The sequence below is a fragment of the Astyanax mexicanus genome, chromosome 1 (genome assembly GCF_023375975.1).
Source record: "Astyanax mexicanus isolate ESR-SI-001 chromosome 1, AstMex3_surface, whole genome shotgun sequence".
NCBI lineage: Eukaryota > Metazoa > Chordata > Actinopteri > Characiformes > Acestrorhamphidae > Astyanax > Astyanax mexicanus.
The window spans coordinates 118,473,187-118,497,396 of record NC_064408.1 but is presented as its reverse complement, the minus strand read 5'-3'; the positions used below and the strand labels follow the sequence as shown (position 1 = coordinate 118,497,396).

At 38.9% G+C, this 24,210-nt stretch overlaps 1 protein-coding gene across 1 annotated transcript in view; it reads right to left on the bottom strand.

Moving 5' to 3' along the window:
- LOC103029681 (inactive phospholipase C-like protein 2) overlaps positions 1 to 24,210 on the bottom strand; it is a 156,194-nt gene that overhangs the window by 49,986 nt on the left and 81,998 nt on the right. The window contains exons 3-4 of the mRNA XM_049467554.1: positions 21,221 to 23,707; positions 6,945 to 7,148 (exon numbers count right to left, since the gene is read on the bottom strand). Of these exons, the coding sequence (XP_049323511.1) occupies positions 6,945 to 7,148; positions 21,221 to 23,707 (2,691 nt within the window). The remainder of the gene's footprint in view (positions 1 to 6,944; positions 7,149 to 21,220; positions 23,708 to 24,210) is intronic.

Below are 24,210 nucleotides of genomic sequence, written 5' to 3'. Positions count from 1 at the left end.
TTAGACAAATCATACGTATTTTAAAATTAAAACCCTTATTTAGAAAAATGTGATCAGGAGATCGCTGGTTCGAATCCAAGTCATGCAGCTTGCCATCAGCTGCTGGAGTCCTGAGAGAGCACAATTAGCTTTCTTGCTCTCTCTGGGTGGGTGCTCTTTCTTTCCCCTCATCACTGCTAGGGTGATATCGATCAGCACAAGGCTGCGTCTGTGAGCTGATGTATCTGAACCGTGTTACTTCACATGTATCGGAGGAGGCATGTGCTAGTCTTTACCCTACTTGTGTTGAGGCATCACCCTTTGAAGCTGTGATGGGGGATATACAGCTGGCTAGCAGCTGAATGGGTGGGACCAGAGACTGTAAAAAAGATGGACGCCGTGTCTCCCTTCCCATTCATTCAATGAAAATGAAGCCAAAATTTTCCGCCATGTTTCCGATCCTGATACCCGAGTCTGCGCAGTAGAGACCAGAGGGAGGGAGAAAGACTCATTTGAATAACCCCGCCCCTGAGGGCTGCCTAGCGATCACAGACTGCAGAGCGGAGCTGACGGTCTGTTATTGGTCCCGCCCATAACCAGCCCTTTTACAATAACCACACCTTTTTTGAATAGAGCTGAATAACCTTCTAAAAAACGAATTCTGTGGGGACATAAAAATATAAGCAATATATGACAATATAAGCAGAGGTTACACTAGCTGCTGCATTTAAATAAAGGAGGTAGAATTACAGTATATTAGAAAAAAACGTGATTGAAAGTTGTCTGTTTTGCCATTGAAACCTATGGGGATGGGTGGGGTTACACAGCTTTCTGCAACCGAACAGCAGGGGGCGCCTGACCTGTGGTGGCTTCACTTTTGAGAGACGATGCTCTGTCCAGCTATACACAGTCTATGGGTGGGACAATTGGCCAGATGAATTTGAGGAAAAAATGAAGAAAATTGGAAACATAAAACAGTTTATGTACTTCGCAGTAAGTCTGTAATTACTGCATTTTCCGACAAACCCAACTTTCAAACAAATACAATTTATCAGTTTTGCACATACAGTATTGTGCAAATGTATCAGGCACCTGTGGGAAGAAAAATCGTCTTATCTGTGAAGTAAGTGTTTATTAGCTCAGTAAAATCATAGCATTACAATAAATACAAACAAACAGCAATTTTACAAAAGCAGAGCTTTTACAGCCCTGTTTTCCTTAAAACATCTCCTAATCTCTCCTCCTAATCTGAGTTTAATAGAGTTATTTCTAGTTCTTATCATATTAATCAACACCTGGTTTGGTAAATTGGTAAATATGGTAAATCAGGTGAGCTGTTGACGGAACTGAACATAATTATACACATGCTGGCTGAGGGAAATCATCCAGGAGAAATCTGGAATCTCTACAATTTGTTCTTCAGCTTCAGCTCACAGGATATAACATACTTATAGTTAAACATGAGAATTCCTTGTTACGTTTTACTGTATTTGTGTTTATTTGCATCTGTTCAAATTGTTTGTGGTGTTTTTTTCCAGGTAAAAACACTCATATAGCCGACTGAGATAAATGGATTAGTGTAATTTGCTTTAGTGCCTAAAGCTTTTGCACAGTACTGTACATATATATATCCATCCATCCATCCATCCATTATAAACTCCAGAGCCATAAATCTTTCAGTTAATTCTGCTTAGTTTGGTTTGCCCTTAAATTAGTAAGCTATGTTTCATTTGAAATTTCAAAACAGCAAAATGCAGCGTGCAAAAATAACAAAAAAATATATATTTTTGACTTTTTAAGACAAATAAAGGTTTTTGATAAACAAATTTAGGACTCTTTGGCCCACATAGCTACAGTTTCCAACTGTATTGTCTATGCTATTAGCATAGCAAGTAATAAGCGTACATGAAAGAAAAAAAAAAAAGAAAAAAAACTTACCAAGAGCCATAAATAATACAGTCAGTCCTTAAATCAGTAAGCTAGGTTACATTTCACATTTATAAATGGCAAAATGCAATGTGCAAAAATACCAATAGTAAATTGTTTAAGGTTTTTTAAGACAAATTAAGGCGTTGAAAAACAAATTTAAAAAATCAACTTGATAAACGTTTACTTTCTTATGTTCATATTAAACAGGACACACTATTATATGAGACAGATGGCAAAATTAGATTTTATTCCATATAAAAGCTCTGAAAGCTATATTTCTCTGTGATGCCAATCAGAATATCCAATTTCCAATTTCTTGAACCCTGATACAATTCAGTTTTGCCTTTTTTTTTGGATTTCTGGAACAATCAAGTACTGACCAATATCAATCCATTCAATGTATTGAGTTTTCCAGAATAATTTAGCCACGGTGTTTATCTAACATGCTGCCAATAAACCCTGAAGTGAAATTATACTGCCAATTAATACTCAATACGTCAATACTCCAGGCTAAAAGTACGCACTGAAATGCTGCTGTGATGATATGTCATGTTTTACATGTACATGTACATTCTGAACTTGTATCTCCTGGGTTTTTTTTTTAAACATTCTAACATTAAACAAACCCAAGGTTGGAGGAAATGCAAACAATAGAGGTGGAGATACAGCAAGTTTCCTGCCTTTAGCCAGTGACTCCGGATAGGCTCTGGACCCACTGCTGACCAGGAAGAAGGAAAAGAAATGGATGGACTTTCCAAGGTTTTTGTTCCCCAGTATTCAAATTGGTATTTGCTTTGGTTTAAGTTTGAATTTTGCTGCTGCTGAATGGCAAACAGGTCACTTCTAACATCATAGAAGGCTTTACCACTTAAAGTGGACAGTGCAGTGGGTGGTAATGATCGTGACCTGCTGTGTCTGGCTAGAATTGTCCATTTAAACAGACAAGGCACATAAATTACACCCATATCAATACAGGAGACACCACACACATATCCCACAGGTCAGTGCAACATTCCTTAGCTTCCGTGAGGAACAATACTACTTCCTCTACCATGACTTATGAAATATCAGTGATGCTGCCATGCAAAAAATAGGTTGTCCCCTCCATCCATCCATCCATCCATCCATCCATCCATCATTATATACCCAATGCAAATTCCTTTGGCAGAAACATTGCCATTTCTGAAAGAGTACAGGATTAAAACTTAAAAATTATGAGTTTCTTTGATTTTACCAAATTATAAACCTCTGGAATATAATCAAGAGGAAGATGGATGATCACAAGACATCAAACCAAACTGAACTGCTTGAATTTTTGCACCAGGAGTGTAAAGCATAAAGTTATCCAAAAGCAGTGTGTAAGACTGGTGGAGGAGAACATGATGCCAAGATGCATAAAAACTGTAATTAAAAACCACCAGGGTTATTCCACCAAATATTATTTTTTAATAATATTAAAAAGACTGTTGACTGCTGTCTGAATTCGGAATTAGAGGTCGTGTGCTAAGGACTGTAGTGAAGGAGTTGTCAGATGTAGCTGAAAGATCTAGTCAGTGGTTGTGGTTCAGAAGGGCTGAGGCTGTGTGGGGAAGGGAGTGAGTTTGTGCTTCTACAGCAAGCTTGGAGGGGGGTGGGTCTGGGACGCCAGACTTCACTGTTGAGCCTTCTGGAGGTGTCGTGGGCCTAATTCAGCGAAACACTGAATAAGGAAGGTGCCTACCTGATGACCCCTGAGAAGAGCTTGCACTGAAGTTTGTGTTAGAGTTTGGATGAAGGGGATTGGTGTGGTCCTGCTCTTGTAATAATTTGTCTCATGAGTTTTTGTAGACGTCTGAGTACTTGGCAGTTGAGGCACGGACCATGAACATAGTTCACTATGCTTCTGGATTCTTGTCGAGCCAGTATCGGATGGTAGTGGTTGCTGTGTTCTGCTCACGCAACTTATAATGTGATTTATTGTGTGTGATTGTGCTTAGGTAAGTGTGTTGTTGCCATAGTTAAAGGAAGTGAGCTTAGATTAAGGAGGGATTCTGTTTGTTCATAGGTTATTTTTTTGGTAGGTCTGTTACTTGGCAGTTGAGGCAATGGACCATGAACATAGTGTTAGGCTGTGCTTCTGGATTCTTGTCGAGCCAGTATCAGATTGTGGTGGTTTTGCTATTGTTAGTTGAGTGAGTAGTAGATCCTGGCTGAGCCCTATGCATAACCCCAGCTGTTAGGTGCAGGATTTGTCGATTTCCTGTATTATATTACTTACTAATATTTTCAAATATTTAATTTCTGAACTTTTAAAACTCCAAAACTGAATATGAACTTGCTTTATTTGCATTATTAAATGTCTGAAAGCTCTGCATTTTTTTTTTTTTTGCCATTTCTCATTTTCTGCAAATAAATGTTCTAAATAACAATAGTTTTATCTGGAATTTGGGAAAAATGCTGTCTGTAGTTTATAGAATAAAACAAAAATGTTCATTTTGCTCAAACACAAGCCTATAAACAGCAAAATCAGAGAAACTGATTCAGAAACTGACATGGTCTCTCCATGTTTTACAGAGCTGTACTGAGAAATACTGATAAAAGACAAGATGATTAAATGGCTGATGGTGGAAACAATTCCCGAAACTGAACTTTTTTTTCTGTGCCTGGGAGGTGGGCATGGGTGGAGGTGCTATGTTACCAGTGTTGGGAGTAACGGCGTTACTTTTTTTCAGTAACGAGTAATCTAACTAATTACTATGACTGTAACTATAACGCCGTTACCATTTCCGACACCCCGTTACTGCACGTTACTTTAGCAGCTCTATGAACTTTTTTTTTTTATTTCGCTTTGCCCTGGTTAACCCCTCCTCTGTCCGGTGAACTTGAGCTTCTGGCCGCTGTGCCTGTGGTTTGGCGTGGTGAAGTGAGGCACAATTGTGACGATTTGCGTGCTCTAATCAATTCAGTGATTGCCGTGGACAACCCAAGTTCCGAATTAAGGACGTTAAGCTCTTTTTAGCTGCTCCGGTTTTTGAGGTGCTGCTGCTTTCTATTTTAGAGCTTAGATTCTCTGCCCGAATCCCACCTGACCTGAGGACCGACCCGAAATCAGGCTCCTATTTTTATTTTATATAAAGCTCTGGTGTGATAATCACAATGTTGCTAAGTAACCAATTATTATTGTTCACTAAAGCGAACGAAATAGCGAAAATTGAAAGTGAAAAACATTTGTGTTAACTGAATCTAATAAAAACGGTAATTAAAAGGAAAAACATAACTATCTCGAACTGTATTTTGTGTTTATAAAACTAACTAAAACGAACTGAAATTACTCATAGAATACCCTCATTTTTGTGTTTAATTTATTTATAAGCGCTGTTGTACAGCGGAGTTGTACAGCGGGAGTTGTTGTGCCGAGCGCGCGGCACTCGTGGTCCGTTAGTTCTTGTGTAAAGCGCTTGCGCTAGCAAGCCCACCCTAAAATGAACAGAAAAAATAAAAACAAAATAAAATTAAACTATAATAAAAATGAAAATGAATAGCTCTGGGCGCACGTGAACGCCTCCGCGTTTGACTTGCAGCATTGTGTGTAGCTGTTCTTAAAAATCATTTAAATTAAATAATAGTTCTATGCTTCTATGTTACAGTGTTAATTAACATAATTCTGATTATATTTCGCTCATTCAATCAGCCCGAAAACAGACAGTTTATGGGGCGGATCGGGTCAGGCTCATAATGACAGTTTATGGTTCGGGCTTGGGCAGAATGTGCACGGATTTTTTGGGCAGGATCTAAGCTCTATTCTCTTTTGGTGAAGCTGTTATATTAATACCATTTTAACGGGCATTAAATTGTTGTTTTTGTCCATTATTTTGTTTTATATATACATATTTCTTTTGAGTGTGGCTTGGTTTGTTAAATTTCATCCCCAGACGCGTTTTTCCGCTTTTTTCAGTATTACAAGTTTTAGTAATTTTCTTTGGTTGTGTGGAGAATTTCGTTTTATTTTTTTGAAATTCGTTAGATTATATTTTTGTCAACATTTTGGGTTTATTTTCGTTTGTTATTTTTTGTTATTTTTCTAATAATAATAGTAAATGCATAATTGATTTCCTTTTTTTGATGGGCGAATAATAAAAAGTAACGCGATAGTTACTTTTACTGGTAACTAAATACTTTTATAGTGGAGTAACTCCGTTAGTAACTCAGTTACTTTTTTGGAGAAGTAACCAGTAACTATAACTAATTACTTTTTCAAAGTAACGTGCCCAACACTGTATGTTACACACTTTTAAAACAGGAGAGTTGAGGTGCACATTGAATTCTGCTGTGATTTGATCAGCCGTGGTTTTATGTTTTTTGGATGCAATCCGGGTTAGCACCCAAACATCCCTTTCAGACAGCTTCCTCTTACAGCGTCCACAGTTAATCCTGTTGGATGTGGTTGGTCCTTCTAGGTGGTTAACACTAAACTTGTTGGGCCCAGATATATAAATAGCCTGTGTATAACCTTGATCATTACTATTGGCAAGATTTTTATTTTTTTTAAACAGCACCTTAAACGCTGTTCAATACACTACCGCTGCCCTGACTAGTGAATTGCAACATGGCCAGAAAAAAAGCCCTTATAAGGAGATAGGGAGCCCAAGAATGAGTGTAAATGCGAGAATGGGCACGACTGGAAGACAGAGGCCTCCTGGATGAGTTGTCCAAGCCCTTTTGGAGTAATTTTTTTGGCCGGCCACTCCTGGAGGGGTTCATTTTTTAGATAGGTTTTCCCTCTTAATAAATGACATCATCATTTAAAAAGTGCTTTTTGTATCTACTCAGGTTCTATTTGTCTGATATTAAAGTTTGTTTGATAATCTGAAAATTGTATGTATGACAAGAAATCTTAAATCGTAACCCCTTTGATACCCATCATGATACATATCAAGTTCCAAGTTCTTGCTAATACACAGTCCTACATTTTACTTACCTTTCCTTCAAATGACTGTGTTCTAATGTATTTAATTCAAGAGTAAATGATTATTTTACATTTTTAAACAGTTGCTCACCGTCTCATACGCAGTGGCCACCTTCTTGAGGACCTCAGGCAGCAGCCCCTGGGCCTCCATGATTGGGTACTGGTCCTTGAGGTTGAAGAGCACGACTGGGCTGTTGTCTGCACCAATGAGACGAGAGGACAGGGCCAGGATGCACTGCTTCAGGTTGGCGACCGCAGACAAACCGCAGAGCTCTTTAAACGTCACTAAAGCGTTCTGTGGAAACAGTCAGGTCACGAAAGAGAGAGGGGGGGGGGATTAGATCAGAGTCACAGCGACATTTACACACATTAAACCGCAGTTTACTTCAGCACTAATGCATTTAATCGACAGGTGGAAACACAGGTCCACAGCTGCTTTATTGATGAGCTTAAAACCAACAGACGAAAGTGACCCAGTTTTCTACAAGCGTGCCGAAGTCTGCAAGTAAACTTCCGCATAGTAAAAGCTGTGATCTGTACATGAAGAGCGCTGCTGCTACAGGAAGTGGTTTAGTGAATGTGTTACAGGCAGGAGTTCTCAAGAGCTAAGCTGTGACTAAATTAGTCTGTGAAAGATATGAAGATGCCTAAAAGCCCTCGTTGCCTCAGCAACACATAGTAAACCTTTACTCCAGATTTACTCTAAACACACAACAGAGTTCTAAACAGAGTTCACTCAGCAGTTTTTAGAATGGTACTCATCATTCTTCGTTCTTCAAACACGACGTGTGCAATTAAGCTCTAAAAGTTTCAAAATTGCAGAGGGTTCAAATACTTATTTTTCTTACTGTATTTTTCTACCTGACTGCACCATCCCTACTGTGAAGCATGGGGGTGTTTTTCCTGCACATGGCACATACAGGACGACTGCAATGTATTAAGAATGCAGAGGATGAACGGGACCATGTATATTGCAAGATTTTGGGGAACAACCTCCTTCCTTCAGTTAGAGCATTGAAGATGTGTTTTGGCTGGGTCTTCCAACATGACAATGACCCAAAGCACACAGCCAGGATAACCAAGGAGTGGCTTCGTTAGAAGCATATCAAGGTTCTGGAGTGACCTAGCCAGTCTCTAGACCTAAACCCTATAAAAAATCTTTGAAGGGGGCTCAAACTCTGTATTTCAGCCCAGAAACCTGGCTGATCTGGAGAAGATCTGTGTGGAGGAAGGAGCTAAAATCCCGGCTGCAGTGTTTGGTGAAAACCTGGTAAAAACTACAGCAAAGGTTTGACCTCTGTAATTGCAAACAAAGGCTACTGTACCAAATATTAACATTGTTTTTCATATGTGTTCAAATACTTATTTAAAGCAGTAACACACAAATAAATAATAATTAAAAAAAAATCATACGTTGTGATTTCCGTTTCTTTTTTAGATTATGTTTCTCAAAGTCCACCTCCATGATTTCTAAGTGAGAGAACTTGCAAAGTCGCAGGGTGTTCAAATACTTATTTTTCTCACTGTTTTTCACTACTGTACTTAAGTACTAAAAGGCTGTATCTGTATCTACTTGAGTATTATTCTTAACTACTTCACTACTGTACTTAAGTACTGAAATGCTGTATCTGTATCTACTGGAGTATTATTTTAACTTCACTACTGTACTTAAGTACTGAAATGCTGTATCTGTATCTACTGGAGTATTATTCTTAACTACTTCACTACTGTACTTAAGTACTAAAATGCTGTATCTGTATCTACCGGAGTATTATTCTTAACTACTTCACTACTGTACTTAAGAACTAAAATGCTGTATCTGTATCTACTGGAGTATTATTCTTAACTACTTCTTAATTCTTAACTACTGTACTTAAGTACTAAAATACTGTATCTGTATCTACTGGAGTATTATTTTTACTTCACTACTGTACTTAAGTACTAAAATGCTGTATCTGTATCTACTGGAGTATTATTTTTACTCCACTACTGTACTTAAGTACTAAAATACTGTATCTGTATCTTCTGGAGTATTATTTTTACTTCACTACTGTACTTAAGTACTAAAATGCTGTATCTGTATCTACTGGAGTATTATTTTTACTACACTACTGTACTTAAGTACTAAAATGCTGTACCTGTATCTACTGGAGTATTATTCTTAACTACTTCACTACTGTACTTAAGTACTAAAATGCTGTATCTGTATCTACTGGAGTATTATTTTTACTACACTACTGTTCTTAAGTACTTCTACTCAAGTATGGAGCTAAAAAGAACACTTCAGCTTTTACTCAAGTCACTTTTGTGATAGAGCAATTGAACTTTTACTCGAGTCTGGGATTCAGGATGTCCAGGATTCCTCTCAGTATCAGAACTGGACACAGGAAGAGCAGAGAGTAAACAAGCCCGTTCAAATAAACAGCAATGAGCAAATGTGTCATCAAGCACCACAACAGAGCAGTATACAAAATATTAACAAGAGAATACAGCACGAGCAGACCATCAAAAAAAGACTTATTTTAAATCATCTTTTAACAGCAGAGCAAATGCAGGATGCACCAAAATGGAGCTGTCACTATATATTTTACAAAAATCATACAATCTACTGGTTATTCTGATGATTCTCAGGATTTGTTGAAAGGGCCTAAGAATAATTAGAAAACATATTAAAGTTTCCCATGTTTGTCTTTTTTCATTAATAAGATTTATGCAGTTTATACAAGTGCATATAAAAAAATAGTTATTATTGAAAAGCTACTTTATTTCGATATTGAGGTAAAAAATGTGAACCTCATTTATGATATAGATGTATTACACACAGAGAGATACATTTTAAGGGTTTATTTATTTTATCATTTATTATGATTATGGCTTACAGCCAATGAAAACCCCCAAAAAATTAGTGGCTCAGAAAATTAGAATATTATATGAAACCAATTGGTACTTTTGGCAGTGTGGGCAGTGTGGCAAGTCCTGCTGGAAAATGAAATCCGCATCTTCATTATAAAAGTTGTCAGCAGATGGACGCATGATAAGATTTTGTGGGAAAACAAAACTGCACTTTTTTTTAGACTTGATAATAAAACACAGTGGATCAACACCAGCAGATGATCAGCATGTCTCTCCAAACATCACTGATTGGTGGAAACTTCACACTAGACCTCGAGCAGTTTGGACTGTGTGTCTCTCCACTCTTCCTCCAGACTCTGACCCCCTGATTTACAAATGAAATGTAAAATTTACTGATGATCAGTGATGGTTTAGAGAGACATGTCATCTGCTGTTTTTTTTTTTTATATTAATCTAGAAAATATAGAAAAATCAATTAAATAAAGAAATAATGAAGATGAGAAGGTTTGTCCAAACCTTTGACTGGTACTTTACATACATATATGATTACACATACAGATATATAGTTTAAAAGGTGTATATATAAAACAACTATATATTTTTTTTTTACTTTGTGTATTGCTTAAAAACTCAATAAGAAAACATAAATGATGCAAAGAAAATAAATTATTCATTATCATCATGCAAATTGCTAACTAACGCCCTAAAAGGCTTATTTTAAACAATAAATTGCTTTTAATCAAGGAACAGAGTTGATGTGAGCAACTATGGCAACCCTAACATCCAGACATACACAGTTTTTTTTGTCATTTCCTCAGTAAATAAATCCTCTTTCTCCGACACAGTCAGAGACAAAGATTGTTGGTAAACAGAAGTTTAGAGTCCGATTCCTAAACCACTTTATCTTACAGATAAACTCGATAAGCCTGCTGCTGTTCCTGTGGTGTACAGAGCTTTCCTCTGCTGGAGTTCAAGCGCAGGAAAGGGACTTACACTAAAAGAACATTATTACAGATTTCTTTAGTCACCAAACAAACTTTAATATAAGACAAAGAAAACCTGAATAACTATAAAAAGCACTTTTTAAAAGATAAATTAACTGTGATTAATCAATTTCACTACTAACCACAACCAGGCCTGATTACTGTCAGACCTGAAGAATCAAGAAATCACTTAATAAATAGAACCTGTCTAACAACATGAAGCAGATAAAAGATCTCAAAAAGCAACACATTATTATACCCCCATCTGAATAAAACTTAAAAACAGATAAGAAAATAAATTTACTGATCATCTATCAGTCTGGAAAAGGTTATAAAGTCATTCTAAAGCTTTGGGTCTCCAGATAACCACAGTGATTCACTATTATTCACTAATGGAGAAAACACATGGAACACTGGTGAACCTTCCCAGGAGTGACCGACCGACCGATCAAAATTACTTCAAAAGGGCATGAACAACTCATCCAGGAGGTCCCAAAAGAACCCAGAACAACATTTAAAGAACTGCAGGTCTCACTCGCCTCAGTTAAGGTTAATGAGTGTTAATGATTTAATAATAAGAAAGAGACTGGGTGAAAATGGTCTCCATGGGAGAAAAAACACTGCTGACCAAAAACAACACAACCACCCGTCTCACATTTACCAACTAACATGTTGATGATCTCCAGAATTTTTGCTTAATATTCTTTGGACTGACGAGACCAAAGTGCAACTTTTTTAAAGGTGTGTGTCACATTTGTTACATCTGGCATAAAACTATAAAACACATAATTTCAGAGAAAGAGCATCATACTGAACATAAAACGTAAAACATGGTGGTGGTAGTGTGATTAGTGTGATGATCTGGAGCTGCTGGATAACTTGCTGTAATAGATAGAAGCAGGAATTCTGCTGTTTACCAGACAATCCTGAAGGAGAATATCCTCCATCTGTTCCTTAGTGACCTCAAGCTCAGGTGTACTTGGGTTCTGCAGCAGGACAATGACCCAAAGCACACAAACCTCTGAAGTTCACCTCTGAATGGATTACATAGATTAAAACTAAATGAAGGTTTTGGAGGAGTGGTCTAGTTATAGTCTGGATGATTGAGATGCTGTTGATGCTGTTGCTGTTGATCTTAAACAGGACGTTTATGCTGGAAAATTCTCCAATGTGTCTGAATTAAAAAAAAAATCTGTAAAGAAGAGTGGAACTAAATTCCTCCACAGAGATGTGAAAGACTCGTTGCCAGATACTGATAAAGCTTGATTGGCACAACCATATTAGCTTTTTCACACAGGGCTACATTGGTTTGGTTAGTTTTTTTCCCCTTTAATGAATAAAATAATCATTTAAAAAGTGCTTTATATATTTGATTTATTCAGGTTATCTTTGTTTGATATTTTATAGTTTATAGTATTTTATTGATAGTTTATCCAGTACTACTGAATGCAAAGATAAGATTTTCAGATCCTAATGAAAGTGCATATTCTTTCTTCCCCATATTTATCGCTGAAACAGTCAGTGTTTGTTTGGGTAATGGCTGTACACTGAAACAGCTCTATGTTCTCTATCATTTACTGCACTAAAAATAAAAGAAGCACATTATACTACATTACAGACACAGCACAGAGTCCACAGCTCCAGAGAGTGGGCTATACAGACAGGAGGAAACGGGGATATTACTCCGCAGTGACTAAAATGAATAAGCACATCTGTTTCTTATTCATTTGGATGCTAATAACAATGTGTTTCTGCTACGAGCCGCGCTCGGATTCTGAGGCACAGGAACAGTGGTTGAGAACAGAAGTCGCTGGCAGATGTGAGCTGATACTACAGAGGCTGGTTGCTAACAACAAACACAAAACAAGAAACACTGAGAACATCATTTACTGTAAAAGCTCAATGAATGGGTTTTAAAAAAACTAAATATCACAACCATCACAATCCTCATCCTTTATAACCAAGAAGATATGAGCAGAACGCAGGAGCACAGCTGCTCAGCTCTGGGCTAGAGGTAAAGGCTATGCTCAGAATGCAGGTAAATCAGAAATCAGCTCCCTGCAAGTGATCAGATCAGATTTGCCTGTCTGAACATCACAAACGTATCTGCATGGGTTGCTATAGTGCTGTGCGATATGACGATAAATATCATGGGGACGATGAGAAAAGTGCATATCGTTTCTACAGTAATTTCATCAATTATTCATGCAAATATATAAAGTAGGCTACGATGAAATGTATCAGCGTTAGGGGTGTCACAATTTTGATATTTTATCGAAATAGATCGTAATCAATCTTAAAGAAAAACTTACAAATAACAGTTGTTTTGTCTAGCCACAAATATGTTAATAGTTTTGGTACATTAAGGAGCATCTTTCTCTCAGATAAAGTTAATAGGCTAATATATCTTTGTAAAAAAAACAAAAAAAAAAGATAGAGTTCAGTTTGTTAAGGCTCTAATTCAGGGGTGTCCAAACTTTTTTTGTTGGGGGCCAAAAGGAGAAATATATTTGAAGTCACGGACCACACTGTGTAATAAAACAAACTCTTTGCCCTGTTTTTCTGCTAGAAAAACTGCACTCTCTCCGCTTTTAGACTCTTTGGCCTGAATTTTGCGCTATAAATGTGCACCCTCTCCACTTTTAGACTCTTTTGCCCCGTTTTCTGCGCTAGAAATTAGCACCCTTTCCGCTTTTAGACTCTTTGCCCCGTTTTCTGCGCTAGAAATGCGCACCCTCTCCGCTTTTAGACTCTTTTGCCCCGTTTTCTGCGCTAGAAATGCGCATTCTCTCCACTTTTAGACTCTTTGGCCCGATTTTCTGCACTAGAAATGAGCACTCGCTCCGCTTTTAGACTTTTTGTCCCGTTTTTCTGCGCTAAAACTGCACACCCTCTCTGCTTTTAGACTCTTTGGCCTGTTTTTCTGCGCTAGAAATGCGCACCCTCTCCGCTTTTAGACTCTTTGGCCCGTTTTTCTGCACTAGAAATGCGCACCCTCTCCGCTTTTAGACTCTTTGGCCCGTTTTTCTGCACTAGAAATGCACACCCTCTCCGCTTTTAGACTCTTTGGCCCGTTTCTGACACCTAGCGTTCAAACTTTGAATCTCACATTATAAAAACCTGCTTGACAGCGGGCCAAACTGCAAAAAAAGGAAAGGGGCAGCAAATGGCCCACGGGCCATAGTTTGGACACCGCTGATCTAATTGTTCTATTATTTTGTACATGACTGTTCCTGTATTTTTTATTATTTATTTTGTTATGTTGCACATAGCTGTTTTAATAGTGCACACTGCTGCTACCAAAAAAGCCACTAGATGGCATTACATATATATCTTAATTAAATTATTTAAATTTGACCATTAGTGCCTAATGTGGTGTATTACAGATCACTTGTATCGCTTTGCATCACTTATATCAAGCCCAACTTTTGAAATAAGATATTGTAAATTTGATGAATCAAACCAATGACTGACCATAGACTAATCTAAAACTGACATAGGCCTCTCTGCTGTAAAAAAAGAAAAAAGAAAATCAATCGAATCATGACCCTAAAATCAGAAATAAAATTGAATCAAGGATTTAGAGAATCGTGACACCCCTAATCGTCGTGGTCACTTTGCATAAACTCGGTTTATATAAGTGATAATAAAGTATCTTCACAAAAAAAAAGCTTCATAATGTGGTTTTGCGACATGATGCTGCTTTACCTTATTTGACGGACACTTAAAAAAATGTTAATTGAGTGTATTTTGATAACTTAATTTAAATACCTGTATATATTTTTTTAAATTAGCTACTGCATCTACCTTATCAGTTTTCAGTTGATACATATATTGATGCATTAAATGTAGTAATTCTCATTTGTGAAAGTTTGATTTAATGTTAATAAGCAATGATATTATTGAAATTATATGATATACAGACTCAGACTTAGATCTTATCAGCAACAAACAATAGATTTCATGTGCTTTCTGGCTGTTCAAACTACCTGCATACAATCTGGATATGCCAGAAATTAGGTTTCTGTGGAAGCACAGAAGCTCTGCGCCATTAAAATAGCAATTTGGGGCTTCGGGTGGTCCAGTGCAGACTATGATCAGGAGATCCAGTCATGTAGCTTGCTATCAGCTGCTGGAGCCCTGAGAGAGCACAGCTGGCTTGCTCTAGTAGATGGTGCTCTTTCCCCCTCATCACTCCTAGGGTGATGTGGATCAGCACAAGGCTGCGTCTGTGAGCTGATGTATCTGAACCGAGTCGGCTGCATTTTTTCCTCCGAGTTCGCTGAGATGCTACTCGGCAATGGTGTATCAGTGATTTACTTTACATGTGTCGGAGAAGGCATGTGCTAGTCTTCACACTACTTGTGTTGAGGCATCACTAGTGATATGGGGAGTACAGCTAAAAAAAGTGTGGGTTATCAGTATAGCTAAAATGCGGAGAAAAGTGTGATGAAAAGATAAAAAAGAAAGAAAAAAAGTAATAGCAACTTGTCAAAGTCAGAGATTAGAGTTTAGAAGTATGAACTACAATCTGTACTTTCATGACTTGCATAAAACAACCATATAAAGAGCAGTGTGTAAGATCTGTGCAGGAAGAATTGTCTACTGTATGGCTACTTCAAAACCAGCACTGGAAATCACTGTTTAGGCTGTTTTACTTTCTCTCTAAATGGTTTAAATGTTGTTTTGAGATATGGAAAGGAAGAGTCTTCAGCTATACTGGTCTCAGAAGCTCAGTGATAACTTGTGTTATCTTGATGGAGGTTTTGCTTTCATGTTAGAAATACTTCAGAACATGTTCAACTGCATTGCGAGAATAATTAAGATCGCTGCAGAGATAAAAACGCAGTCTGACTCTGTTTACCGGTGAATCAGTATACACTGCCTGGACAAAAAATAAAATAAAATAAAAAGTTAAAACCTGGATTTAACTAAGCAAATAGGTACAAGCCTCCGATTGGATAATTACTGCATGGACAATTATCTTTTGGCTGGCAACAAGCTATTTAACCAAAACTGGTGCAATGAGTTGCTTCTCATTTCTCTAACAACCACGTGGAAAGACACATCCTGTGGTCGTGAAAAAGATCTCAGTCTGTTTGAGAAGGGTCAAATCATTGGCATGACAAAGGAGATTGCAGAAAATACTAATATTGGGTTAAGAATAGGCCTGTCACAATATTTTTATTTTTTTGCAAACAATGTGTTGTCCCTGAAATTATTGCGATAAACAATATTGCTGGCATTTTAAGACCATTAAATGGTACTAATAAAATAATAATAGCATAATATCATAACAAAGGTATTACACCCATTTAAAGACAATAAACTTTCCATTCCTGTTGGGGTTCCTCCCTACACCATGACGTTGCAGTCCTGGGTCTGTCCCAGCTGGCCCGCATTGGACCAGCATAAAGGCCCTGCCTCAGCCTTTACTCGAGAGATACGCTGATGGTGAGAGGAAGACTGAGGCAACACAAACCTAAGGGACCCTTAGTAAAGCGATTAGAGCCGCACTGGGCCGTTACTATGTTTCTTTAAGTTTTGGGTGTTGATGGGAGGGCATTCATTTTCCTAATAAAGGTATGTTGCCTGATTCCCTGTCCTACAATAATATTTCTGTAAAGCTGCTTTGTGACAACATCAGCTGTAAAATTCACTATACAAATATATTTTGTAGAAAAACAACTGTAGAACTCAGAGATATGTTTAATAGTGAAAGTAAGAGCATTTCCACACTCAAAATGCAGTGATTGGAACTTAAGGGATTGGGTGGGACTAAACAGCTGTTTAGCCTTAAGAAAACCACTAATCAGTGAGGCTAACCGAAAAAAAAAAGCCTTCAATTTGCTATATGGAGCATAAAGATTGGACTCTGGAGCAATTGAAGAAGATCATGTGAGGGTCTGATGAGTTCAGATTTACTCTGATCCAAAGTAATGGAGCATCAGCAACAGTATGTGCTGAAAGAATGAGGTCAGCTGACTACCTGAATATACTGAATATAGACCAGGTTATCCTATCAATGGATTCTATATTTCTTCCCTGATGGCTCGACCATATTCCAAGATAAAACAATGTCAGGATTCATGAGGCTGGAATTGTGAAAGAGTTCAGGGTTCAGGGAGCATGAGATCATCATTTTCACACATGGATTGAGAGAGTTCTCCACAGAGTCCAGATCTTAACCTCATTGAGAATCTTTGAATCTTTGGGATGTGCTGGATGGAGAAGATCTGCTTTGTGCAGTGGTCAGACTCTAAAATCATCAATGCTGCTGCAAGATCTTGGTGAAAAATTAATTAATTAATGCAACACTGGATTGAAATAAATCTTGCGACGTTGCAGAAGTTTACTGAAACGATGCCACAGTGAATGTGTGCTGCAATCAAAGATAAAGGCGGTCCAACCAAATATTAGAGTGTTTTTTACTACCATATTTTGTGCACTGTAAGGCGCACCAACAATAAAAATTTATTTCTGTTCTAATTTCATACATAAGGCACATTGGATAACAAGGCACATTTTAAGGGAAACTATAAGGAACTTCTAATTCAGCTGGGCTAAGCTAAGTAAACAAAACTGTGATTAAAAAAAAGACTTTCTTTTAAAGTCAAACGAGCGCTGGATGTTAATCTACACAGATTTCTCTCCTGAAACCTGTTTATTTGGGCGAGTAAAGAGCTTCCCTTTATTTACAGTGAGCTTAGATTCCCAAATTTCTCCAGCACTAAGGCTGGAGCATTAGCGGCCCGACAGCGCTACACTGAGTCACCTTGAGTGTTCTGGTAACATGGTTCTCGCCTCTGAATGTGGAAAGAGCTAGCTTGGTTAGTGGGTAAAGCTAATGCTGCTCCAGCAGTCCTAGCTGGGGTTGGCAGCAGACTACAGGCCAATAATACTCACCTGTGATCGGGGAAATAGTTATGGTTAGCAGCTAATGCTAATGCTAATGCTATTCCAGTCTCAGTGCTGGAGGACTAAACTCAAACTCCTGTATAATGTTGTACTTCAGTGGCTATGATTAGAATAGTGAAAGTAAGAGCTTTCTCAAGGGAACTCAAGGGATTGGGACTAAACAGCTGTGTAGCCTTAAGAAAACCACTAATCAATAAAGCCTACTGGAAAAAAAGGTTTTAATGTACTATATGGAGCATAAAGATTGGACAGTGGCTTTACTGCTCTTTTCAACCTGACTGGTAGAATTCATACAGAAGGTGCACTGGGGATTTTTGTGAACGTGAAAGGATTTTAAGCCCTCCTTATAGTGTTTCCACAGTTTATACACACTACATCTTCACAAATATCATAGACTTTCCATTTTCTCTCCCTTTAACTCTACTTTCCTTTACAAAGCCTAATCCTCTCTGTGGGGTTATTCCTGTTCGGGTCTGAGGACATGCCAACCTTATGTTATGTAAGAGATTTTCCATATTAAATAAGGCTCAGGAATTCGCCTAAGCTTGGACCTGTGTGAATAACGCTTCAATTTTCATTGTTAAGTATGTCAGTGGTCTTACTGGTCTTCTGTTAAGCTTTGAAGTAACCTTCTGCCTGTCTTGCCTGTTGCGCAACATCAAGGGATTAGCTGAAATCTGATTAAATCGGTCCTTGTGGCTTTGTTTTGCTTTGCCAAAACAGCTTCAAGCTCGCGACTTTCGGAAGCGAAGCTAGCTGTGATCTCTGCCTGACTCTGAGGTCAGATCTCTGAAATTTTTCTCATTATGGAGGAAAACCTTCTCACGCAACTCTAAAGGAGGAAATTGGGCTTTTACTGTGCTGTTAGAGAGCGACAGCATCTCCTGCACATCCTAATTTGTCTAGATGTTACAGCAATAACTTACAAGACTAGAGAGTAGAGTTGGGTGATATCAGAGATGTTATTAAGGAGGACACCAATCACTGGTTGGAATATAACTGGGATATTTTGTTGCTTACCAGATAGAGACAGAACAGAAATGGGCAGAAATTAATTATTCTGTAGGTAGAAGTGTAGATACTAGTTTTTAAAATACTTCTGTAGAAGTAGAAGTATCAACTCAAGCTTTTTACTCTTTAGGTAAAAGTGTAAAAGTACTGCTTTCAAAACTAAATAAAGTATAAAAATAAAACTTATGTAAGGGGAAAAAATAAAGCCATTAAGAACAAAAGCTTAGGCCAAACCACAGAGTCCTATAGTGCACTACTGGCTCCATTTACTGTACTGGAAACAGCAGTATTAGAGCATTTGAGGCAAAGTGACAGCTAATCATGTTTTCTTTTACAGTCTAGGGATGGTTTAGGAAGTAAAAAGGTCAATATGAAATATAAAATATTACACAGGCTTCCAATTAAATGGAAATAAAAAAAAAATATATATATATATATATATTTTTTACTTCATTAAATTTATTTTCTTATATATATTTTATAGGAGAATATTAGAATCTTCTTTTCTGTGCATTACAGACACAAATCAGCATTCTTACATTTCTCTTCATCACTGAAGATAGCTCAGGTCTGAAAGGGTTAACATGCAGAATTATTCTGTAAACAAAACATTTAAACAAACCAGAATATGTTTTATACTTTAGATTCTTCTAGGTAGCACATTTAGCTTTGAGGACAGATCTGCACACTCTTGGTTAAGTTAAGATAATCCAAAACAATTTATGACATTATGGCAGGTATTTTTGTATTAATGGCAAATACACAAATAAATGCAACAGTTTTGAAAAAAGTTAGTCTGGAGCCCTTCGTAATTTAGTCATTTCAAAATACCATCATTTGGAGATTAGGGGTGCAGGAAAAAATTGATTCAAGCTTGAATCGCGTTTCTAACATTGAACGATTCAGAATCGATTCTCATTTTCAAAAAATCTTTTTTTTTGCGTTTTTAACTGTCGCACGGAGCTTTTTAACTGTACCGCAGAGCTTTTTAACTGTACCGCAGAGCTTTTTAACTGTACCGCAGAGCTTTTTAACTGTCTTGCGGAGCTTTTTAACTGTACCGCGTGGCTTTTAACTGTACCACGGTGTAACGCGGGAACCAGACGGGAGGCGGACGTAAATGCGGGTAAGACATAATATAATAATAACGAATATATATATATATATATATATATATATATATATACATAAACAAACAGGGAAAACAAACAAAGAGCTAAACTAGACAGATAAGTACAAACCAAGGTAAGGGAATATGTACAAAGGATAAATACGTGAATATATACAAATAAACAAAGAAACAAACAGGCAAGAAACGTGACTAGAAATATACAAGAAATACATAGAGCGTAACGAAACCGTGAACAAACTATAGTAAACGTGGCGAGACAAACGACAGAGGAAGGTGCAAAGACCGACGGAGGACAAGGTGGCAGAGGAGGGCTATTTATAGTAACATAAAACACACTAGAATTGGAAACACCTGGGGAAGGGGCGGAGCTACAAATTAGACACAGGTGGAAAAGTACTGAGACGGGAGACACAGGGGAGCACAGGTCACGTGGGGAATGCACACAGAGACACGAGACGAGGCCAAGACGTGACACACGGAGCTTTTTAACTGGCAAAGAGCTCCGCAGGACAGTAGCTGAGCTCTGCAGGACAATAGATAAACTCCGCAAAACAGTTAAAAAAGCTCCTCGCGACAGTAGCTAAAGTCTGAGGTACAGTTAAAAAGCTCAGCTCGACAGTGGGGGAGCTCCGCGGGACAGCAGCAACAGGACAGGGAACGTTTTGCTCTTACTGCCTCTCCCTATTAGGCTACAGAGAGGCGTGTAGTGTCCTGTTACAGTGTTTGTTGTTGCACCGCTAAAGTACGGAGGATGAAGAAAAAGAAATCCAACTGTTTCGAAAGAATCGGAAAAAAATCGAATCATGACCCCAAGAATCAATTCTGAATTGAATTGTGGGATTCCCAAAGATTCACAGCCCTATTGGAGATACAGTCCATTTTGACCCTCCTGTTATGTTACGGGCCAAATTGACCCATTTAAAGTTTGAAGATCTAGAAAAAATAGTTAAAAGTATTTTTTTCAGTATAAAACTTCTTCTGCTTGCCTTAATTAGTGAAATCAACATATAACCCCCTGCAATACACAAAATGTAAAACAAAATTCAATGTTATGTTTTAATGTTATGTAAAGATATTATGTATAATATGTTGGTCTTTCAAAAGTAGTAAAGTAGTGAAACATTAAAAAAAAGTTTGAACATGTCTTTTTTTTTTTTTTGAAAAACGAGCGATTATCCTGATTGAATCATTACCTGTTAGAATTAAGACACACCACTGCACTGAATATTGATAGAATAGTTAGTAATAAAATATCCACAATGCTTGTTTGGATTTTTTTTTGGATAATTATTATTATGGATATTAATTGGTTAATTAAACATGCATCCGATCAAATTGACCCGGGAACACCAATGTTGTTCCTGACAAGTAAACATAACAGGAGGGTTAAAACACTGCAGTATACACAGTATTACCGCCCACCCGTACCTAGATACTAACGAATGGAGGAATAGACAGAACTTTTCCTACCTGCATGTTCTCTCTGAGATCCGTCGCTTCTCGCAGTGGCAGTGTAGCAGTTTTAAACACCTCGTCCACAGCCTTGATGAGCAGTATCCTCATGCTGGCGTACTCCCGGCTCCGTTTGCTCTTGCGGACCGAGAGTCCTCTCTTGTGGGGCTTTCCTCCGCCTCGTCGGTTAGTAATGGCCACGTGGACGAACAACCAAGCGTGAGGAAGCAGCTCGCCAGTCAACGACTGGAGAGGTATGTGGCGAAATCCCGGCTGTAGACACTCGAAAGGAATGGTGTACTGACCGATAAACTCGTCCCCTATGTAGTCATCGTCCAGGACGACAAAGCGTACCATGGCCAGCTCGGGAAGGTTAATCTGAAACTCAAAGCTTTCATCAAAAAGGGGGTTGTCCCCATTCTGATTGACGGTTTTAGTCCTTTGCTCAGCACAATCGGCAGGGATGCCGTGGATCTCTACATACACGTAGGGATCTACGACGTCACCTTTGGCACCTGAGCCTTTGGGTTTGGGGAAGTTCTGTCCGCTGATGATCTTTATGTGAAGAAGCTGTGGCGACACTCCTGGAACCGAGTCTTTAGTATTAGCGCTGAAGTAAGACACCTGCTCCCTCATTATGGCTGGACGAAGGACGTAGCCGCAGTTGCCGTTCTGTCTGAACCAGCCGATGTTAAGGTCCATCATCAGACCAGGAGTTTGGTAGTTCATCGCCACTATCTGGCAACCGCACTTCCAAAAGTCCTGAGGGTTCATATTGCTTGAGTCGATTCGCATCGGACTGGGGTAAACCCGAGCGAGAAACTTCTTGTTGTAATTGACGAATTCCCCAGGGAAATCTGTGGCACATCTGCTGGCAAACACCTCGTTGAAGGAACACAGTTCCCAGTGCTTCTGGTTCTGGAACGCCGTCGGAAAGTCTTTGAACTGGATGGATTTGCACAAGGTCACCAGGTCAGAGAGGTCTTTGGACAGTTGAAACTTTTTAGGTTGAGAAACGGTCTGTGGTTCCCCTGCCTCCATGCTCATTCGCTGAGACATCTCCGCCCCTTCGTCCTCATCCGTCACTTCCCCCTCCGAGCTATTACAGGTGCTGGCCAGCTTCTTCCCTTTCAAAAGAATCTTGCCTTTCAAGTCATTGGGGGTCGGAAGGTAAGTGTCTTCAGGTCTGGGTGGATCGCTGTGAATTCTATCCCCAAGGATTTTCTTGAGGTGTTGAAACATGACTCTCTGCTGCTTTAGGGAGCAGTGGTTCTCCAAGCACAGAATCAATGGGAATTCCGACGCCACAAAGGCGTACTTATTGATGATGTCAACGACGCTTCGGAAGACGATCTGAGAGGTCATGGTATGTCCAGTGTAAATGACCGGTTCGTTGTCTGGTCCATCCCAAACGTCAAGTTCTACACTTCTACATCCCATCTTTAGGGCACGGATGTAGCCTGTGATGTCCGACGGACCCCTGAACTGGTCCTCAATCAGGTAGGTGTTGTGAGAAGAGTTGATGTAATAATGAGACAAGGGTTGGTTCATGTCTTGGCAGACTGTCTTATGTTCAGGATCGAAAATATGGCAGTCGTTGGACATAAGGTAGTTGGTAAACCCGTCTAAAGAAAGGCATCCCTTGAGCCGCCCATCTTCGGACGGTTCATACTGTTTAATCACCTCTAAGCTCGTGTCTTCACTCACCTGGGCCATGCCTTGCTCTGCTTCTAGGAATATCATCAAGTCCTTGGTGTCGAGGAATTCCTTGTTACTAGAGAACTGAACGAGCAAGAAGTAGATTTCTGGCCTTGTGCAAAGGTCATGATAGACCTCAACGAACTCGTCCTTCGTAACATTGCTTCCCATTTTTTCCTTCGCTTTGTGCAACTCCTTGAGTTTGAGCTCGATTTTAACGTTTTTCAGTCCAGGGTTTAATTTTTTCACCAACTGTACAGCAGTACAAAGGCTGATGCTTTTGTTGCCAGCGTTGTCCACTTCATCGAACAGCTCCCCAAGCCAAGAAGAGCGCAGGTTATTCTGAGTACTTTCGATCATGTTTAAGGTAGCCTTCCCATAGGAAATCAGGTACCTGAGTCCAGTCACCCAAATGTTTGCTACATCTGCTGTGTTCGCGACTAAATCCAGAGACTCGTAAGTTTCCCCATAAATAATAGAGAATGCGCAGTCCTCTGAAATCTGATCATAAATGCCGTTGGTCCTGAAAGTGTCCGTGTTCTTACCAGTTCGCACCTCCTTAACGGACTTCACATCGATCTTGGCTTTATCCGACTCCTTTTTAGAGGGCTCCCACCTAAGAGACTGCATATCAGCATCCAGCAGAAAGTATCGGTGGTACACTCTGGAGTTGGAGCGCACTTTCCTCAGCTCTGAGCCGTCCACCATGGCGTTGATGCAGTCGCTGGCACTGCTGATCTTCTTCTCGGTGGGCATGCTGCTGAAGGAGACCGTCTTCTTCCTCTCTTTCCGCTGCCTTGAGCCATCCTGAGAAAGAACAGAGTATGAGGTTAGAATTTAACATAGTTTTGTAAATAAGATATTTGACTGTATTTGAATGAACAGAATAATTTGCAGAGTAATTGTTTGTCTTTCCTGCATTACAAGGCATTATTTTTTGCTTTTTTTGGCTGGTTTCTGCTGTGTATGACCTTGGATTGTTTGTTCCTGACTCTGATACTCTCTGCCTGCTCTCTTATATTGGATTTTCATGTATGACCTGGACTGTTTATCTCCTACTTTGATATTTGCCTGTTGTCTATTACTTCCCTGCTGTGTATGATCCCTGGACAGTTTATGGTATGTGTTTTCTATCTGGCTGCTGTTTACTGTTTTTTATTGTTTGTACTGACCACCCTTTTATACTCTGCACTGTTTAATAAAAACAGTTTACTGCATCTGTGCGTGTCTGAGTACTGTCTCGCCATGACATCAGATCACACCTCACTAGGTGGTCTGGGTCTGGATCAACTACAGCATACCATGGTTTG